Here is a 20,309-nt window from a genome sequence, read left to right on the forward strand (position 1 = left end):
GAGCGGGGGAAGGGCAGGGGGTAGAGGGGGTTTAGGAGGAGAGGGAGACGAACCTCAAGAACCTTGCGCTCCTGGTGGTGTGGCGACCCAGGCCGCCTGCCCTGGTGTTGTCTGCAAGTGTCTGCCGAGAAAGCAGAAGCTGACAGTCCTGAGATAGGTTCCCCCTTCAGTGCCCCCAGGAGGTGGTAGCTGGGTCTATAAAGGCTGCAACTGGGACATTTTATGGGCTTGGACTGAAGAGAGTGTAGCAACAAGGACCCCTCCGACCTGCTTTGGTGGGGGAACTGAGGCGGCCTTTGCCCTGCACCTCCCCTTAGGTCTGATGCACAAAGGGCCCTAAAGCAAGGGCGCTCTAGGAGAACAGGTTCTGCTCCCAGGTTGCAGAATGCTGCTCTCGGCTCCCTTTGCCTCCTGCCTGCCACTGTCCTCCATCGCCCCCATGACAAAGCGGGGCCAGGGGGGTGGCACAGGTTCGGGAAGGGAACTGTCTAGCTTGCACCTTCCTCTGGACCCTCCCAAGGACCAAGCCCTACGAGGCGGGAGGAGGGAATGGTCCGAGGGCCAGGTGGGCCCAGGGAGAGAGGGCTTTGGCCTCGCTCTGGAGGCCCAGCCCCTTGTCCCATCGCAGCCCTCGGCTTACCCGTCTTGCTTCCCCACTCGATTCCTGGCCGTCAGTCCCCCCACGGGACCCACCTCGGGGAAGTGCGTGACGGCGCCCGGCTCCGGGCTGGCCTGTGTGCCCGGTCCCTCGGGTGGGGAGAAGCTGAAGCCCAGCCTGCAGCTCGAGAGGGCTTAGAGGAGGACGGGGGCCGGTTGCTGCAGAGGGCACCGGGCGAGACTGGTAGGGCCGAAGAGGAGGAGGAACCCGGAGGGGACCGGAGGGGGCCGGAGGCCTGCGCTGTGAGGGGCGGAGGTGCACCTCCGGGGGCCAGGCCGCGGGGCCTCGCTGGTCTGCAGGCTCCAGTGGTCGGGATCCCGCGCGGAGCTCGGCCGAGCCGGGAGGAGGAGGAACGGCCAGTGGGCGGGGCCCGTCCCGCGGCGGCAGCCAATGGGCGGGGCCCATCCCGCGCCGGCAGCCAGTGGGCGGGGCCCGTCCCGCGCCGGCCACTAGTGGGCGGGGCCGTCCCGCGCCGGCAGCCAATGGGGGGCGGGGGCGGGGCCGGGCGCTTGGTCTGGCCGCGGGGTCCCTGGCGCTCGCGGGAGGCTCCGGGATGACCGCTCCGAGCCGGGGCGGGGCCGCCGAGGCGGGCAGGTAAGGGGCTGCGGCCCGCCGGCTGGGCTCGGGGGCCCGGGGCTGCGCGAGGGGATGCCGCCCGGCGGGGCGAGGCGGCCGCGGGGTCTCGGCGCCTGGGCCCCTTCTGGCCGCGGGGCAGGCACTCCGGGCCACCGGAATTTGGGCTCCGCTGCAGGGCTGTCCGGGGCTGTCCGGGGCTGTCCGGGGCTGTCCGGGGCTGCGCGGCGCGGGCCCGGGCGCCTCCGGGGGCTGCGAGGTGTTGGCGGGGGCAGAGGGCCCGGCCGTCGGCGCCCCGTGCTCCGTCCCGGGGAATGGGGGAAGCCCGCGCGGCCTCAGGACGTGGCGTGCACGCTCCTCGGGGCGCCCCCGGCCGCGGCCCCGCCAGCGTCGCTGTCCTTCCTTCCTTCCTTCCATCCTTCCTTCCTTCCATCCATCCATTCATTCGTGCGTGCGGTCCGCAGCCGAGCCGAGTCCTTCGTCCTGGCGCCCCTCACCCCAAGTCGGGCGCTTCCCTGCTGGTCCCGGAGGCGTCCCCCCCCCCACCCCCCGCCGGCTCGGCCCGCCGCGGCCCCGAGGCAGCTCGGAGCTGTCCCGGCACGACTCGGCCGCACCCGGGCTGCAGGGGCCGCCGCTCCGCCTGGAGACTGATCCAAAGTCGCGTCGGGAGGAGGGACAGTTCCTGCCGCGGAGCACGGGGCAAGGGGGCTGGGCAGGCTGCAGGTGCTGCTTCAGGTAGGCAAGGGTTGTGGTCTCCGCCCCCGGAGGGCCTGGGCGCCGCGGGCGGGGCTGCTTGGGGAGGACAGGCCGGAGCGAAGCTGCAGGTCCCAGCGCCGCAGCCTGAGCCCCGGAGGCAGCCAGGGCGGGCCGCCAGCGCGGGGAAGCGGTGAACGTGCGGGTCCTGCCCGGTCCGCCCGGCTGCACCCTCGGGGACCCCCCTGTCCTGTTTTCAGAGGCCGGTGGGCCTCCACCCAGCTGTCATGTACCCTGATTTTCTTTGCTCGCCTCCCCCCTCCTCCTGGGTAAGGGTGCCCCGTCCTTGCGGGGATCAGGCTCCCAGCGCTGAGAGAGGCGCCCGGACCGTTGTGAGGTCTTGGCCCCAGGTGCGCCTCTAGCTGGCTCCAAAGTCCAGCGCTTTTCGGAGACTAGACCCCGTAGTGCGGGGTCCAGCACACCCCCTCTGCTGTGCTCCGATTGTGCTGGCTGGAGTCCAGCCCACGCTGATCGACGCAGGTGAGGGTTTGACAGGGCCAGGGCAGCGGTGAGCATCTCTGGGGCAAATGGACTGGACCGGGGTCTAGAGGGCAAAGCTGACGGAAGCTGTCACGGAGCTTCCAGGACTTTCCGCAGGGACCAAATGGAAGTTCTTCCTGACTTGCCTTAGGGAGAGGTTTCTGAATTAGCCTAGACTGGACAGCCCTGGCCCTGTCCATGCCCTGATGCTACAGGTGGCTTTCAAAATTCTGAACTTAGGTGAGCCCCCCAAAGGCTCCATGCAGAGCGAAATACCTGTGCGCCAGCTCAACGCCCCCGAGAGGACTCCCGAGGTGAGGTGGGGAGTACTCAACATGAGTCTATGCCAGCCAGGCTCCCGCTGATCTTACTAGCACCTCTTGGGTGGCTCTGCCCAGTCCCTAACCTGGTTAAGACGTAGCCTGGGCTCGGAAGGCCACATACCGTGTCCACCCGACCAGCATGAAGGGCCTTCCTCTGGGAATCAGAAGTTGGTTCTAAGCCTCACGCTGTTCCTGTTTTGCTGAGACTTGGGAAGAATCAGGTCCCCTCTCTGGGTCTGTTTTGCCATCATCATAAGGTGAGGAGATTGGATTATAGGCTCCTGTAGGGCCTTTTCTATGATGTCATTCAGTGATTCTGCGAATTAGCCTCAATTTCCCCTCAATTTCTGGAGGTATTTTATTTCTTCACATAATTTCTTCTTTGCTAGGACTCCCTATAGAAAGTCCATGAAATCAAGGGGCACCTGGCTGTCTTGGTTGGTGCAGCATCTGTCTCTTGATCTCCAGGTCATGAGTTCAAACCCCATGTTGGGTATAGAATTTACTTAATAAACACACACACACACACACACACACACACACACACACACAGGCCCATGAAATCAAAAATGGTACAGTATTCCACTTTGGTGTCCAGTGTCTGAGTTTGGACACCAGAAAATAACTTGCTTGTCTCCTTTCCTGAAAAGTGAAAATAAGCCCCCACAGTACTGCAGCTATCTCTGGTACCAAGTGTAAGTTTGGCATGGAGTCGGTCTGGGCCACTGTGCCTGGGCTGCAGGGCATCAATCTGGCACCATTTGTCATCACCAACCTTTGAAGCTTTGATTAATCCCCCAAGTGTTTACTAATGTAGGAAGGGAAGAAGAGGGGGAGACCAGAAGCCCCTGGGAACAGAGCTTCCTGTGTGATAAGAAGCTAACCGCCCCTCCCTCCAAGGATTACCTGCCTGCTGTAGCACAGATTCCAGAAGGAAGGGTTTTTTCACCCAAGAATGTAAGCCTCTACAGGGTAAGCTGTTTCCTCCCTTCTCCCTACCACATCGACACATTTTTACTGCTTTAGAAATGTTTGGTCATAGGGGCATCTGGAGGCCCAGTCGGTTAGGCATCTGCCTTTGGCTCGGGTCATGATCCCAGCATCCTGGGATCGAGTCCTGCATCGGGCTCCCTGCTAGGCAAGGAGTCTGCTTCTCATTCTTCTTCTCCCACTGCCCCTCTCCCCATACTCATCTCTCTTTCTCTCTTGCTGTCTCAAGTAAATGTTAAGAAATTGTTTGGTCTATATTAGGACTGGAGTTTTTTTTTTAACATTTTATTTATTTATTCATGAGAGAGACAGAGAGAGAGGCAGAGACACAGGCAGAGGGAGAAGCAGGCTCCCTGAGGGGAGCCCGATGCGGGACTCAATCCTAGGATCCCGGGATCACGACCTGAGCCAAAGGCAGATGCTCAACCACTGAGCCACCCAGGTGCTCCAGGACTGGAGTTTTAATAACCCTTGGAGTTTGAGCCACTCTTCAAGTCCTAGTCTTAAATTAACTGCATGTTTCCTCAGGTGATGTTTAATATCCACTAGAAAATCACATGGTGAGTTTTTGAAACAGATGTGTTTCTGGTGGGCACTATTTCTTTTTTTCTTTTTTCCTTTTTTAAATAATCTCTACAAAAAAAAATAAAATAAAAAATCTCTACACCCAATGTGGGGCTTGAACTTACAACCCTGAGATCAAGAGTCACTCACTCTACTGACTAGCTAGCCAGGTGCCCCACACTATTTCTATTTTAATCTGAAATAGGAAACACATAAAGAATTAGTTTAAATCGGGGGCGCCTGAGTGGCATAGTTGGTTAAGCGTCTGACTCTTGATTTCAGCTCCGGTCATGGTCCCAGGGTCCTGGAAAGGAGCCCCATGTCACACTCAGCACGATGTCTGCTTAAGACTCTCTCTCCCTCTCCTCTGCACTACCTCATCCCCCCTCTCTCACTTTCTCTCTCAAATAAATAAATAAATAAATCTTGAAAAAAAAGAGTGAGTTTAAATCAAACACGAATTGGGACACCTGGGTGGCTCAGTGGTTCAGCATCTGCCTTTGACTCAGGGCGTGATCCCGGGGTCCTGGTATCGAGTCCCACATTGGGCTCCCCGCAGGAAGCCTGCTTCTCCCTCTGCCTGTGTCTCTGCCTCTCTCTCTCTCTCTCTGTGTCTCTCATGAATAAATAAATAAAATCTTTTAAAAAATAAATAAATCAAGCATGAATTCCTTTTCCTCCTAACAGGGTGATGTGGGACATTGATGGTATATTAAATAATTGTCAAAATCATAGTGCCCTTTTATTTCATTGGCATCTCTCTTCCTCTGACTTAGGGTCAGAGCAGCAGCATGAGTGGTATGTCTGAGCAAACAACTGGGACCAGTTATAAAGATTTTCTTTGTCTCTTCAGAAAAAAATTTAAATATTTCTATTTTGTGTTAACATTAACAGGATTATTCAAAACTTGCCCGTACCAACCAGAGCCACACAAAGTGCTTTTTAAAATAATTTTTGAATTTAGAAGGACTATCCAGAAAAGTTATTTTAAAACAACTCACTGACAGGGGCGCCTGGGTGGTTCAGTCGGTTAAGTGTCTGATTCTTGGTTTCGGCTCAGGTCATGATCTCAGGATCCTGAGGTCGAGCCCATGTTGGGCTCCCTGTTCAGTGGAGAAGCTACTTCCCCTCTCTCTCTCTACCTGGCCCATGCACCAGCTCTCTCTCTCTCTCTCTCTCTCTCTCTCAAATAAATAAATCTTTTTAAAAAGAGTTAAAAATAAAATAAAACAACCTAGCGACAATACCTCAGACTTTATATTCATACTGGGCTTCCTTGACTACCAAACAGGTTGAAAAATGCTTATATTTTTCATCATTAAATCCTTTTATTGCAGAAAAATTCAAATGTATATACAAAGAGAGACTAGTATAATAAGCAGGATGTGCCCATCACTCAGTAATTATCAAGTTATGGGCCAGCCTTATTTCATATATATCTTCCTCCTCTCTCACACCTGGATTGTTTTGAAGCAAATCTAAGGTATTATTTGATCCAGAGCTATTTCGGTGTATATCTATAAAAGATAAAGTCTTTTTTTTTTTTTGAAAGATAAAGTCTTTAAAAAATATAACTACAATACTGTTTTCACACCTAAAAAATAACAGTCACTCCTTAGAATCACCAGTGAGTTAGCATCTAAAGTTTCCTCATTGTCTCATAAATGTCTTTGTACCATTTATTTAGTTTAATAAGGATCTGAATGAGGTTTATGCAATTGGTTAACATATTGAATCTCTATATCTATATCTCTATAATGTAATCTATAGATCCCCCTTCCATTTCTTTTTTTTTCCCTTGAAATTTTTAACTAATCTCCATACCCAGCATTGAGCTTGAACTCACAACCCTGAGATCATCAAGAGTTGCAAGCTCTACCGACTGAGCCCATCAGGTGCCCCTTCCTTGCAATTTATTTGTTGAAAAAATCAGATTAGGGATCCCTGGGTGGCGCAACGGTTTAGTGCCTGCCTTTGGCCCAGGGCACGATCCTGGAGACCCAGGATCGAATCCCACGTCGGGCTCCCTGCATGGAGCCTGCTTCTCCCTCTGCCTGTGTCTCTGCCTCTCTCTCTCTCTCTGTGACTATCATGAATAAATAAATAAAATCTTTAAAAAAAAAAAAAAGAAAAAATCAGATTATTTGTCCAATACCATTTTCCAGTTTGTTGATGGTGTTCAAAATGTTCCTGTGAGCCCTGTATTTCCTATAACTTGGGGTTGGTCAGATTCAGGAAGGTATTAAGCACTGGAGGGGTTAGGTTAGCACAGGATCATTAGACTTAGTTCTTTGTCTTGGGGGATGTTAGCGGCCACTGATGATTATTTCCCTTAGACACATTATTCATTAGGACTTTAAAATGATGTTGCTCTAATTCTATCACTTTTTCACCATCTATTAGCTTGAATCTTTCTGTAAAGAAATATCCTTTCTTCAACTATTTGGTCACTGAGATATAGCACTAACAGTGGAGATCTAGTTTTATCAAGGAAGGGACAGGATGACATAGGTTTGTTCCTTGGTGAAGGATCATTAGTTAGGACAAGGTCCATTTGGGTGTTGGAAAGAACTTTCTAACAGAACTTTCTGCATGACACACCTGATGGATGATATTCACATGTAGGTACACATTTTTAGATCCCTTGTACCTGATTGCAACTTTACCTTTTTTTTTTTTTAAAATCCACTGGACTATTTATTTCCTTATAGCAAGTTCCTTGATGTGGGTAACACTGAATGAGGGTTTTTTTTTTTTTTTTCCCTTTAAGTCATTCTCAGATATGTAGTCCCTGTGATAGAATGATAAGAAGAGGCTTAGTGAAAGACCTGGATTCAGTTCCTTTCTCCTGAGTTATTACCACTGGCTCTGAGCCTCCCTTTCTTTATCCATAAGACAGAGTCACATCTGGCTTGCTTCAAAGGTTCTCAGGCTGTGCAATGGCTTGTGACCCAGCAGATGCCACCAAAAGTTAGTTCCCCTGCAGTGCTTCCACCTTTGAGAATCTGAGACCAGGCCTCTCTAAGGATCCAGCCCCAGCTTTAAGAAATCTTTAGGTCTGTTTTCCTTTTAAAGGTGCAAAGTTCATTTTTCTGAAATAAATTTTATATTTAGAGATAATTGTAGATTCACATGCAATTGTATGAAGTAATGCAAAGATCTCACATATCTTTCACCCAGTTTCTCCCAGTGTAACATCCTGTATAATGAGAGCACCATGGCACAACCAGAAAACTGACATTGATATAACCCATTGACCTTATTTGGATCTCACTGGTTTTACATACACTGGTGTGTGTGTGTGTGTGTGTGTGTGTGTGTGTGTGTGTGTGTGTGTGCATGTTTAGTTTTTTTTGTGTGTGTGTTTAGTTTTGTGCAGTTTTATCACATGTGGGGATTTGGCAAAGTCCATTTTAAAAATCAAGGTTTCTTTTTCTGTTGGATTTGGAGGGTTTTCACGTAAGAAGAGTGAGGTGTTAGGAATTTGGATTTTCAGAGGTGTTTATTATTATTGCTGTACCCTTGAAACAAGTCTTTTTATTGCTATCTCTTTCTCCTTCCTTTTTATTCTTTCCATCAAATGAAAGTAGTTCATTGTGATCATAAAATTCAGGCAAAGAATGCAGGAAAGTATAAAGAAGAAAAATTTTGAAAACACCTAAAATCCCAACTCATGGAGAAAAATATTGTTGGAATTTTGGTGAGCATCCTTCCCACATATATTTTATTTTATTTTATTTTTCCACATATATTTTATTATGCATGTTGTTCTATGTAATGCTTTTCCCGATGTTATGTAATAGTATTCTTTTTAAGAATAAAGTCGGGGCTTCATAGAGATTTAGTTTTAATAAATAACTTGATAAATATCAGTTTAATTGTTACCCAGACTTTCATTCCATGAATAAACTGCAATTTGTTCATGCCCTATTGTTCTTTTTTTCTTCTTAACTATAGTTCAGTGAACATTCTGATACATTTAAATTTGTGTCCAGTTGTTTTCTAAGAATAGATTGTTAGAGGTTGAATTTATGGGTGGGATGGGTATCTACATATGAAATGTAAGTACCTTTTCTCACCCTGCCCTACCACGCAGTATTGGGTAAGACTGCCCATTCATCAGCATGTTGATCGACAGTAGATATTATTAAACTTTTAGGCCTTTGGCATTTAATAAGTAAAAAAGAAGATATCATATCTACCTTTTATTTTAAATATTAAAAAAGTAAGCTTTATTGTTTTTGCTGATTTTGAAAGTATTACATGCCTGTTATAATAAGCTTAAATAAAAGAGAAATTAAAGAGAGTAAAAATCACCCTATAATTCTCACACGAGATAGAATCACTGTTGCTTGATAAATACCCTTAGGAATAGAAGGTTAAATTTTATAAATGGATTAATTATATCTTACTAATCTATACCTACTTTTCACTAAACAACACATATTGGACTTCTTTTCTATGAGCACATGCAACTATATTCCACTATTTTAGTCAATTGCACAGGAATCTATGATATTGATAAAATATTATTTAGGCATTTCCACTTTTTTCATATAATTGTTAACCATATGAATATAAATTTTTGCCTACTTGTCCATCTATTTCCTTATACCAAGTTTCTGTGAGATGGAGTTGTTGGTTCAAAGGATCTGTAGGTTTGTAATACATCCTTGGTGATACTGAGCACTATATTTTGCTCACTTTTCTATTAGATAGTTTACATCTTCTTACTGACTTGGATGAGCTCATTATATGTTTAAAAATATCAATTTTTTATTACATTTTGATATACAAGGTTTTTAATTTTTTATGCAATTAAATCTTTTATGTGTTCTGGATTTTACATCTTGCTTAGAAAGATCTTTCCTAATATGTTCATATCCTCCTGTATTTTATTTTAGTTCTTTATTTAGAAAATATTTGAAAAAAAAAAAGAAAATATTTGGATATTTAATCTCCTTGGAATTTATTTTTGTGAATGGTGTGAGATAGCCAATTGCCCCAGTATCATTTATTGGACAATCCATTCTTCTCTTACTTATTTTGAAACACCTTCTTTATCAGGTACTAAGTTCTCAGATATCCATAGATCATGTTCTGGACTCCCTGTTAGGATCTGTTTATCTTTCCTAAGGCAGTAAATACCATGGTATTTTGATTGCTCTAGCTGTGATTGCTCTCGCTTTGTTCGGACATCTGGTAGGGCAAGCCCTTGCGTTAAATTTGAAATAAATTCACTTCTTTAAAAACTTTGAATCTTCCCACTCAAGAAGACGACTTTATTCAAATCTTCTTTTATGTCATTTAAAAAATGTCTGTGGTTTTCTTCTTGTGGACTTTCTACATAGTAAAAGTTTATTTTTGGATATTTTATATGTATTGTTGCCATATGAATAGAATCATTTTCCCCAATATATTTTATAACATTTATATATTTTATAATATATATGTGTATATAAATAAATATAGATAGATTTTATCATGGGTCTATAGAGAAACTATTGACTTTTATGTAGATCTTATAATCCCTAGAATAATAAACAACGTAGGAGCTCAGTATGTGTCTATCCCTCCCACAGTCCTGTCTAACCCAGTGTCCAAATATAAGAATGTCTAGGCCACTTTCTTCTTTTCTTTTTTTTTTTTTTTTTTCAGTTGATTGTGTGTCCTCTAGATAGTTTATCTTAACCATCTTTCAAATAAAAATTCTCTTTTTCGGGGAGCTCCTGGTTGGCCGAGTCAGTGGGGCATGCAACTCTTGATCTCGGGGTGGTGAGTTCAAGCTCCGTGCTGGGTATAGAGCTGACTTAAAAAAAAAAAAAAAGAATAAAAATAAATTTAAAACGTTCTCTTTTTAGCGTCTAAAGCTTTTCTTTCTTTTTCTTGCTTTTGTGCCTTGGCTGGAACCTCCAGAACCTTGTGGGATAATAAGGGCAAGAGCAGGGAGGGGTTCCTTGGAAGTTTCCACCCATTGGACCATCTGGAGCCCCCCCCCGGAGGAAGAGGTCCCAGGCCTTGCAAGGCCCTAAGACCAGGTCGGGGTTCTGGCCCCGGGACCCTGGCAGCTGGGGGCATCAGCAGCCTGGCGGCCCCAGGTGTGGCATTCCGGGTGCGGGCGCCCGGGGCGGGGGGGCGGGGGGAGGCTCCGCAGGTGAGGATGCGGGCGCGGCTGGACCCCGGGGGCGGGCGCAGGGGACCGGAGGGGCTCTCAGAGGCCTGTCCCCGCTGGGTGCCCCGGGGGCACCCACCAGCCTGGGTGAGAGGCAAGGAGGAGCAGGCCAGCAGGGTGGGTCCCTGCAGTGCAGGGGCTCAGGGCCCGGCCACCACCTCCCTGCCTGGAGCCCAGGAGGGTTTTCCCGCCTCTAGTTTTCTTCCTACCTTCCCCTAGTCCCCTGGGGGCCTCTCAAGAAGTGGTGATGCTTCTTTGGGTCCCAGATGCCCCTCCTCCCCCTCCTCCTCCTCAAGATCTAACCCACATACCACAAAATCCACCCTTTGAAAGTGTACAACTCAGTGGCTTTCATGTGTTCCCCCAGTTGTGCAGCTTTCCCCACTGTCGAATTCCAGACCAGTTTCGTCACCCCAAAAAGAAACCCTATGCACATGAGTCACTTCCCATTTCCCCTTCCCCCAGCACCTTGGCAGCCACTCATCTCCTGTCTCCCTGGATTTGCCAGTTCTCCACACTTCCCGTCCTCGGAATCCTACAGCACGTGGTCTTTCCTAACTGGCTTCCTTCACTTGGTGTGTAGGGTTTTTAAGGTTCTTTCATGTTGTAGCTTGAATCAGTCCTTCCCTCCTTTTCCTGGCTCAGTACTATCCCACCGCGGGGATGTACCGCAGTTTCTCTGTTCTCACTTGATGGATATTTGAGCTGTTTCCATTCTGGGGGGCTAATTATCATAATTCCACGAGCCTTCTTGTACACACAAGATTTTGTGTGGACATGTTTTCAGTTCTCTCCGGGCGTGTACCCAGGAGTGCCATTGCCCTGTCATATAGTAACTCCATGGTTAACCGTTTGAGGAACCACCAGACTGGTTTCCAAAGCAGTTGTACCATTTTGCATTCCCACTAGCAATATATGAGGGTTCAATTTCTCTGCGTCCTCACCAACACCTAATATTGGTTATGGTCTCCCGGCGGGTGTGAAGTGGTATCTGATTGTGGTTTCGGTTTGCATTTCTCCCGTGGCTAATGATGTTGAGCACCTTTTCATGTCCTTATTGGTCACTTGACATCACCTGTTTCTTCAAACATTTGCCCATTTTTAGTTGGATTACTTGTCTTTAGCATTCAATTTTTTTTAATTTTTAAATTAATTAATTAATTTTTAAATTAATTAATTAATTTATATCATTCAATTTTAAGAGTTCTTTTTAGTGCCTGGGTGGTGCACTCTTGGTTTGGGCTCCAGTGGGGATCTCAGGGTGGGGATCTCAGGGGACTGAGTCCTGGATCGGGCTCCACCTTCAGCATGGAGTCTGCTTGGGTTTCTCTCTCCCTCTCCTTGGGCCCCTCTCCCCACCTCCCGCACACATGTGTGCACACTCTCTCCCTCTCTCTCAAATCTTTAGAAAAAAAAAAATTTCTTCTTAAAAAAATTTTATTTTAATTGTGGTCAAGGAAAACACATAACATAAAACTTATCATTTAACCATTTCTAAGTGCATTTGCACAGTTCAGTAGTGTTAAGCTTATTCATATTGTTGTGCAACTGGTCTCCAGAAATTTTTGATCTTGCGAAACTGAAATATCCATTAAATACGTCTCCACCTTCTCCTCCTTCCAGCCCTTGGCAACCACCATTCCACTTTCTGTTTCTTTGAATTTGATACTCTAGGTACTTCTCAGAAATAGAATCACACGGTATTTATCTTTGGAGTTCTTTATATATTTTGGATATTAGTCTTTTATCAGGTATATGATTTGCTAATATTTTATCCCATTCTGTGGGTTGCCTTCACTTTCTTGATGATATCATTAGCAACACAAAGTTTTCCAGTTTTGATAAGGCTCATTTTACCTTTCTTTTTGTTTCCTTTTGATATTATATCTTGAGAGACCATTGCCTAATCAAAGGTCACAAAGATTTACACCTGTTTTCTTCTAAAAGTTTTGTGGTATTAGCTCTGACATTTTTAAGCTTATTTTTATATATGGTGTGAGCTAGGGGTCCAACTTAATTCTTTTTTTTTTTTTTTCAACTTAATTCTTTTGCATGTGAATATCTTGTTTTCCCAGTCCCATTTGTTGAAAACACTAATCTTTCACCTATTTGGTTTTGGTACCCCTATTGATAACTTCTCTTCTTTGTGTATTGACTTTCCTAACTCCTGCACTCATTCTTGGGCCAGTAACTCAGAAATTTATCCCTTTATCCTTGACCTTTTTTCTGAGCTCCTTATTCCTAAATAGCTTGACATCTCCACTTAAATGTTTCTCACAGAACTTTAAGACAACTCAGATTGTTTCTTCGAATATGCCTTTTTTTTTCCGATATATTTTCCTGTTTCATCTCAGCAAAACAGAGCAGTATCCTACTTGTTTATGCCAGATATCTGGGCTCATACTTGATATTTTTTCTCTTATACCTCACATCCAGTGGATTACCAGGCCAGGTTGATTTTATTTGGAAATATATATCCTGAATCCATCCTTGGCCTCCATCACCACTGCCACCAAGTCTGGGACATCATCTCTCCGTTGGAATCCAGTCTCCTAACTGCTCTGTCTCTATGGAGAAATTTTAAACATAAAAAAAGGAGAGAGTTGTAGGGCGGATCCCCATGTATCCATCACCCTGCTGTAATAACCATCAATAGAAGATTGTCCCTGTTTCATCAATACTTACCTTTACTCCCCCTTCCCCACCTCCTTTGGATTACTTTCAAGCGAATCTATGTGTCAGAGTGATCTCTTTAAGATACAAAGTTGATAGTGTATTTCCCTGTTTAAATCCCTTTATTGATTCCCCACTGCTTTTAAGAAAATGACCAAAACCCTTACAGGGGTTCCCCTGCATGATCTGGCCCTGCCAACCTCGCTAGCCTCATTGTTCACCACTTCACTACTTCCACCCTCTAGACACAAAGGTTCTGTTTAGGTGCCTCATACATGCTACACACCTCTGGCCTCAGGGCCTTTGCACACCCATCATAAAACCTCTACAATGACCCCTTTCTAATTCCTTCCAAATACCCGCCCCCCATCTGATCAGCATACATTGGCTATCAGCTCAAAATGCCACTGCTTCTTAGGGAAATCCTCCCTGCTTTCCAATGCTGAGTCAGGACTCCCTGACAGGGGTCCAACTAGGACACTGCTCTTCTTTCATAGCGTAAATTACACAGTTATAATTATGTGTTGATTTGTATAAATATTTGTTTCATGTCTGCCTCTCCCACCAGGCATTTCGGGGATAGCAGCTTGCCTTATCCCTCCTAGTATACACAGCACTGACACAGAGCTGGTGTTTGCAGGAGGGAGGCAGAAAGGCTGGCGGCCCTTTGAGGACCATGATCCTGCCAGCCTCTCCTGGGAGAGGAGACCCTCTGACCACAGGATGGTCAGTGGCCATTTGCAGTTCACCCAGCTCCTAACTGCCTCATTTTTTCCCCCTCAGACAACATCTGCTTTCCTTCTTGGGCTGAGGCTTTCTTGCCCCTTTGCAGAGAGAAACTGAGGCCCAAGAGAGAGGGAGTGGCTTCTCCAAGCCCCCATAGCAGTGAGAGGGGTTTCCAGGCCTGCCTCTCTGTCTTCCTGCCCCGACTCCCCCGAGCTTGGGGCCACAGACAGGAATCCGGAGGTGGGTGTCACAGGCTGGTGGGAATGGGGTGCGCTGTGGCTGGACGGAGTGGACTTGTCCCGGGAGCAGCCGAGCCCCCTGGCAGCCCTGAGTGGGGGCACTGGGCGGCTGGGGCTGCCTGCGGGTCCTCCCTGGGCAGACCCGGCACAGGGCAGCCTCCAGGAGCACAGGGGTGCTCTGTTTCTTAATGAAAGCCAGTCTGTGTTTAGACCTGAATGACCAGCTTCTTGTCTGGAAAGGGCCAGGCCCTAAGTGGCCGGCCAAGAAAAAGTGGTCTGTGCCTGCGTCCAGGGGTGGCAGCTCGCACAGATGCTTCTGCAGCAGCGGGGCGCCGTGGGGTGAGGCCCGCAGCAGGCCGGTCACCCCCCGCAGCACCAGCCACCTGCTCCACGGTGCAGCCCGGGCTAACCCCGGACATCCCAGGAGCTAAGCGTCCATGCTTCGGCTCTTTGTCCTGTTTGTCTCCTTGGTGACTGTCCTCGCTCCGCAGGCCTCTGAGCTCTGGCCTCAGACCTCCGTGGAGGCGGGGGAGGAGAAGTGGGGTGCTGGGCCCGGTGCTGTCTGGCTGCAGCCCCGGGGAGAGGTGCAGAGGTGCAGCTCAAGCATTGAGCTCTGTGGGTGCCTCTGTGCCTGCTTCCTCCGGGGCAGCTGGACGTCTAGGCACCCTGCAAGGCGCATGGGTATGCAGAGCTCTCAGTGCTGCGGGCAGGGGGGTTCAGGCTCAGCCGGCAAGGCTCTGAGACACCCCCCTCCCTCTGGGGCAAGGCCTTGGCCTCTCAGATCCCCACAGCAGCCCTGAGGATCTGCAGGTCAGACTGGGGATTTGCCCCCATTTTACAAGGGAGCAGACCCAGAGAAGGTGACTGGGGGCCACCCAGGGGTCGAGGGCAGCCAGAAGCAAACTGGAGTGACTTGCTCTCCCTCCAGGCCTTGTGTTTGGGTCCCGGGGTCCCAGTGCTGCTGAACCAACTACACAGAGGAGCTTCTCAGCGGGGAGCCTTTGTTTATTCAGGACACGGTTATTGAGCACTTACTGCATGCCTGAAGCTGTGTGTGGCCCAAGGGTGAGAGATGAATAAGGAAGACTAGTGGGGAGACAGCCACATAAATGGGCAATACAGCCATCTGAGCGCACCCCGTGTGGAGGCAAGGCGGGAGGGGCCCGCAGCTACCAGTGTTGGGGGATGAGAGTTGAGAGGGAGGAGTTCTCAGCTTGGGCAGGAGCACGTTGGCTAAGCAGCGCTCAGACTGAGCTGAGGGGCAGCTCATTAGCAACTCTTCCCAGTGCCCGAGAGGAGTCAGCTTGAGCACTTTGATCCTGAATTCTGTCCCTGTGAGGACGTGGGCCTTTTCTAGTGTGCCCCAAGAGCCAGGCCTGGGTGGGGGAGGCCTGAGAGCAGGGAAGAGGGGAGTTGGGGCCCTTTAACTGGGGTGGGGCCGGTCAACCAAGGAGCTAAGGGCTTGGCTCACCAGCTCTGAGCTCCATAGAGAGACCTGGGCCGTGGGCAGTGTCCTGGCCGCCAGGAGTGGGGGAGGGGACAGCCTGGCCTTGGCCTCTCAGCTCCTATTGGGTGGAAGGCCCAGGAGTTTCCAGGATGCCTGTAGGTAGGAGTCCTTCTTGGCAGCAGAGCTCAGAGGGGTCCTTGTTCGCCCAGGATGCAGCCACCCACAAGGACCAGCTCTCCCAGTTTGTTTAGTTCTTTGAGCAAAGAAGATAAAGGCTTGGTGGGGGTGAGGGAGGGGAAGGAGTTTGATCCAGGGAACCCCACTTCCCACAGGGGGCCCTGCGTGGCCATCTCAGCCCAGACCTCTTTTGGCCTCCCCCTGCTCCCCCCCATCGTGTCCAGGGGGCTACAGCAGAGAGCACAGCACCAGGCCCCGAGCACCCCCCACAATGTCCGGGGGGCTACAGCAGAGAGCAGAGCAGAACCCCGGGCTCCGAGAGGGCGCAGGTGTCGGCCAGGCTGGAGTTTGAAGTGGGCTCCCCGAGCTCTCCCCCTACCTGCCAGGCTCTCCCCTCCTCCGACCTGAGCCGCATCCTGCACGCACTGCGGCCTGGTGCCTGGAGGTCCCAGCCACACCTGTCCCCTGCTTCTCCCCAGGGCCCCCCGCCACTGAGGGGGCTGGACTTGGGCTGGACATCCTTCCCCTCCCCGTGGGGGGCTCACGGGGCATGAGTGAGTGCAGGCCTCCATCACTGGGCCCGGCTGAGCCTGTGTCCAGAGCCACCTGTCCCACATGAGTGTGACAGGTGACATCATGGTGTGCCCTGGTTTGAGGGCTTTGGCCGAAGCAGGGGGGCTACGGGCCTGGCTGCGAGTGCTGGCAGCACAGAACTGAAGGGTAACGGCGGCAAGGGGGGCAGACCCTGACCCTCCCACCTGGGGCCGCCCCCCCCCCCCCGCTTCTCTCTCTCCCTCTTCACTCGCTCTAGGCCAGCTCTGGGGGTGCTGGGGGCACCAGGGGCTCCGCTCCAGGGTCCCTGCAGCAACCTCCCTCCTGCCCATCGCGGCCTCTGGCTGTGCACTTCCTGCCTGCTCTGCCTTGGTTAGGATCCATTAGAGATGAAGTCAGCCCCCCCCCCCCCCCCCGGGGGCTCAGCTGCATAAGCGTCTGCCTGTGGCTCGGGTCATGATCCCGGGGTCCTGGGGTTGAGCCCCACATGAGGCTCCTGGCTCAGCGGGGAGCCTGCTTCTCCCTCTCCCCCTTCTCCTGCTTGTGGTCTCTCTCTGTCAAATAAATAAATACAATCTTTAAAAAAAAAAAAAAAAGGTAGAATCGGAAAAGATCATCTTTTCCTCCAGAGAGGCCCCTGGTCAGCTCGCAGCTGGCTTTGTGTAGGTCTGGAGCGCCAGGGTCCTTGGGTGCAGACTGTGACATCTCGGGAGGCAGGGCACCTGGTTTTCCCCATTCCCTTTCATCTCCAAGCTGCCACTGGTGGTCAAAGTGCATCCCTAGCGCAGGTGTTCTCAGACCTGCTCCTGGGAAGTAGGCTCACACCTGTCCCACCTCAGTCCTTTGCTAGGGCTGCTGAGCCAACAGCTGGATTGGGAGCAGCGTGTGGCCCCCCTTACACCCAGGATGGAATTCAGTTGTGGGGTTTTCTCCCCTCTTGTCAGCAGAAACAGCAAAGCAGTTGTCCTAGATGAGGAATATCAGCTGAGAAAAGAAAGCGAGGTGCAGCTTCTGTGTCAGAAATCATAAGATTATTTTTGCAAGAGAAGATTGCCTTTTATCTCCAGGTTTTAGAGTACTGAGGATAAGCCTGACTCTATCAACATTCTTCCAGTTTCCCTTTGGCAGAGGTCCTGTCAAGCAGCTTCTGGGCTGTGTGTCAGAAAGGGACATAGGGAGGCTCTCGGGAAGGACACGGAGCCAAGCCGCTGCCACATGGAAAGTTGCTCCTGCTTCCTTGGCATGACCTAGTAAATGTGCTCTGTGACCTTCACCGATGAAGGAAACCTCTCCGAACAATGTGATTCCTGTCTTGCTGAGGGTGTCCTGGAAATCCAGAGGGGCAGAGTGAAGGCACAGAAGGGTCAGAGGATTCACCCTGGGTCCCAGAAGGTATGCTTCTCCCTCTGAGCTGCAAAGAAAGGAGAGAAGCTGGGGGCGGGATCCATCCAGTGGTCTCTTCATGCTGGTTGCGTGTTTCAAATCACCTGAGAGCCTTGAAAAGCCTGAAACCCGCCCACCAATTCCAATCCCAAGTGTTTACCCATAGAAATGAATACTTGTGTCCACACGACAGGTGGTGGAATGTTCCTGGCCACCCTGGAAACTGCCCAGATGCCCATCTAGTGTCCAATGAATAAATCAGTTGTAGCATGTCCACGGAATGGGAGTCTAAACACTAGTGAAAGCGCAGTTTCCAGCTGCACACAACACCGTGGACGGACCCCACAAATGCATCGCTGAGTAAAGGAAGCCACGGGAAAGAGTGTGCATGGTGTGATTCTATTCACAGAAAGTCCGCAGAGGCGGAGGCAGCATGTGCCGTGGAGGCCTGGAGGGTGGCTGTCCTTGTGGGCCTGGGAGAGGGGATGAGACTGGAAGGAACGGGGGAAGGGCTGAGTTTCTGGGGGCTGGGTTCCAAGTGTGTTCTGTTGGTGAGATGCATTGGATTGTACACTGATTTTCTGTGCACTTTTCTGTATGCAGTTTATTCTTTAATAAGTTAAAAATATGTAGTTACCTAGCTGCTACCCCAGGGGCTCTGACTTAATGGGTCTTAGACCGGGCTCAGGCATCATTTTTGTTTGTTTGTTTGCTTTTTATTTTTTAAGAGATTGTATTTATTTATTCATGAGACACACACACACACACACACACACACACACAGAGGCAGAGACACAGGCAGAGGGAGAAGCAGGCTCCATGCAGGGAGCCCGACGCGGGACTCGATCCCACGACCCCGGGGTCATGATCTGAGCTGAAGCTCGACCACGGAGCCAACCGGGCGGCCCTCTGTTTTCTAAGAAAGCTCTCCATGCCATGTTAGCAGGTACCCAGCAGGCTGCACAGCGGAGTTAACGGGATGGACTCTCTTCCCTGTGAAGGTGGGGAGCTGGGTGCTGAGCAGTAGGTCAAAGTAGAGACGGGCCATCTGGGGGGCCTGGGGGGGACTGGCGTTCTGTGCTTTCGGGGATGTGCTGGTGAGGAGTATTTTCTGTTTGGAAGAAGTCTCTCGGGGGGGGGGTCACCCCAGGGTTGGCTGCTGCAGGGGCGCCGGGCCCCAGAGGATGCTCTAGTGCCTTGAATGTCCAGGAGAAGCAGACTGGGAGGTGCCCCAAGGCGCCCCAGGGGAGCTGCCTGTGCTGGCGCAGGCGGGGGGCTCAGGCTCTGGGTTTGGGTGCAGCTCCCGCCAGGGGCACGGAGGGGCCGCGGGGAAGTTCGCCCGGGGCTGCTGGGGGAGCTGGAGGGCACAGGCCAGTCCAGGGCCATGCGGGGCGGCTGAACCCTGCGGGGAGTCAGCCCCCCCCCCCCCCCCCCCGCCTGCCTGTGCTTTCCCCAGATACCACATCCCATCCCACCTGAGCCCCTTCATCTGCTTTCTCTCACCTTCCTCCACCCCACCCCGGGGGACCCCTTTGACCAGCCAGGCAGCAGGGACTGGGTGCCCCGTGGTGCTGGGCCTCTGCTTGTGGTGCTGGGCCTCTGCTCATGACCCCAGGGCCTCCGTGAGCCCAGGGGCTTCGAGCAGTGCCTCTTCCTCCCACTGCCTTGCTTTCTTCCTCCCCTCCTCCCTCTTGGAGTGTCACCCTCTTTCTTTCTCTGTCTCCTTCCCTCTTGGTAGCAAACACTGGGTGCCTGCTGTGTGCTGGGGACACAGAGATGTATAGGACACACCCCTGGTGGACTCAGAGTCGCCTGGGGGCAGATGGATGCATAAACAGACAGACCAGCTCAGGCCAGTGTGGTAAGTGCTGGGACAAACAGCAGGACAGAGGGGACCGCAGAGGAGGGACTGACCTGCTCTGCAGGGGGGAAATCAGGGAAGGCTTCACGGAAGAGATGATATTTGAACTAGGGCTTGAAAAACAAGTGCAATTACCTGGGTGGATGAGTGTGGGAAGGAATTCCAGGTGGGGAGGATGCCCGGCTGGGGAGCGCCGGGGAGGGCCACAGCGGAAGCTGGGGCTCAGGTTAACCTGCAGGAAGGCAGGCAAGGGGAGCAGAAGGCGCAGGAAGGCCTGTGCTGGAGGCGAGAGGGAAAGCAGCGCGAGGCCGCAGGATCAGATCTGGGCCCGGCACTCTGTGGGCGCAGATGCAGGAGAGGGCCGGGCATGTGAGCAAGCTCGGTGTCAGCGTCAGGGAAGGATGGTGGGGACCGGCGGCAAGCACAGTGGGATTGGGGGGGCCTGGTTAAGGCTTGGTGGGGCCCTGGGGACTGATTGGTTGTGGGGCGGGGAGGAGGGAGCTTGGGGTTCCGGCTTGGGCACCTGTGGCGGAAGGAGCCTTCCAGGGATGTCAGGTGCTCAGAGGGAACAGATCTGGGGGGATGACAATGAGCTCGCCTTGGTGGGTGCATCGAGATGGCGCGCTGGAGCTCGAGAAGTCAGGTGTCAAGGGTCGAGGCTCAGATTTGGGAGTGGCCACCTGGTGGGAGTATTTTGAGCCTGGGAAGCATCCAGAGCCAGTGCACGTGTCAGGGGTC

General features: G+C 50.9%; 1 protein-coding gene across 1 annotated transcript in view; it reads left to right on the forward strand.

The window, feature by feature from the left end:
- The first annotated feature begins 1,211 nt into the window (after positions 1-1,211).
- The window catches only part of GRAMD2A (GRAM domain containing 2A), a 31,696-nt gene continuing 12,598 nt past the window's right edge, over positions 1,212-20,309 (forward strand). The window contains exon 1 of the mRNA XM_055319621.1: positions 1,212-1,252. Coding sequence (XP_055175596.1) covers positions 1,212-1,252 — 41 coding nt within the window. The remainder of the gene's footprint in view (positions 1,253-20,309) is intronic.

Source organism: Nyctereutes procyonoides, unplaced genomic scaffold, assembly GCF_905146905.1.
Source record: "Nyctereutes procyonoides isolate TBG_1078 unplaced genomic scaffold, NYPRO_anot_genome, whole genome shotgun sequence".
NCBI lineage: Eukaryota > Metazoa > Chordata > Mammalia > Carnivora > Canidae > Nyctereutes > Nyctereutes procyonoides.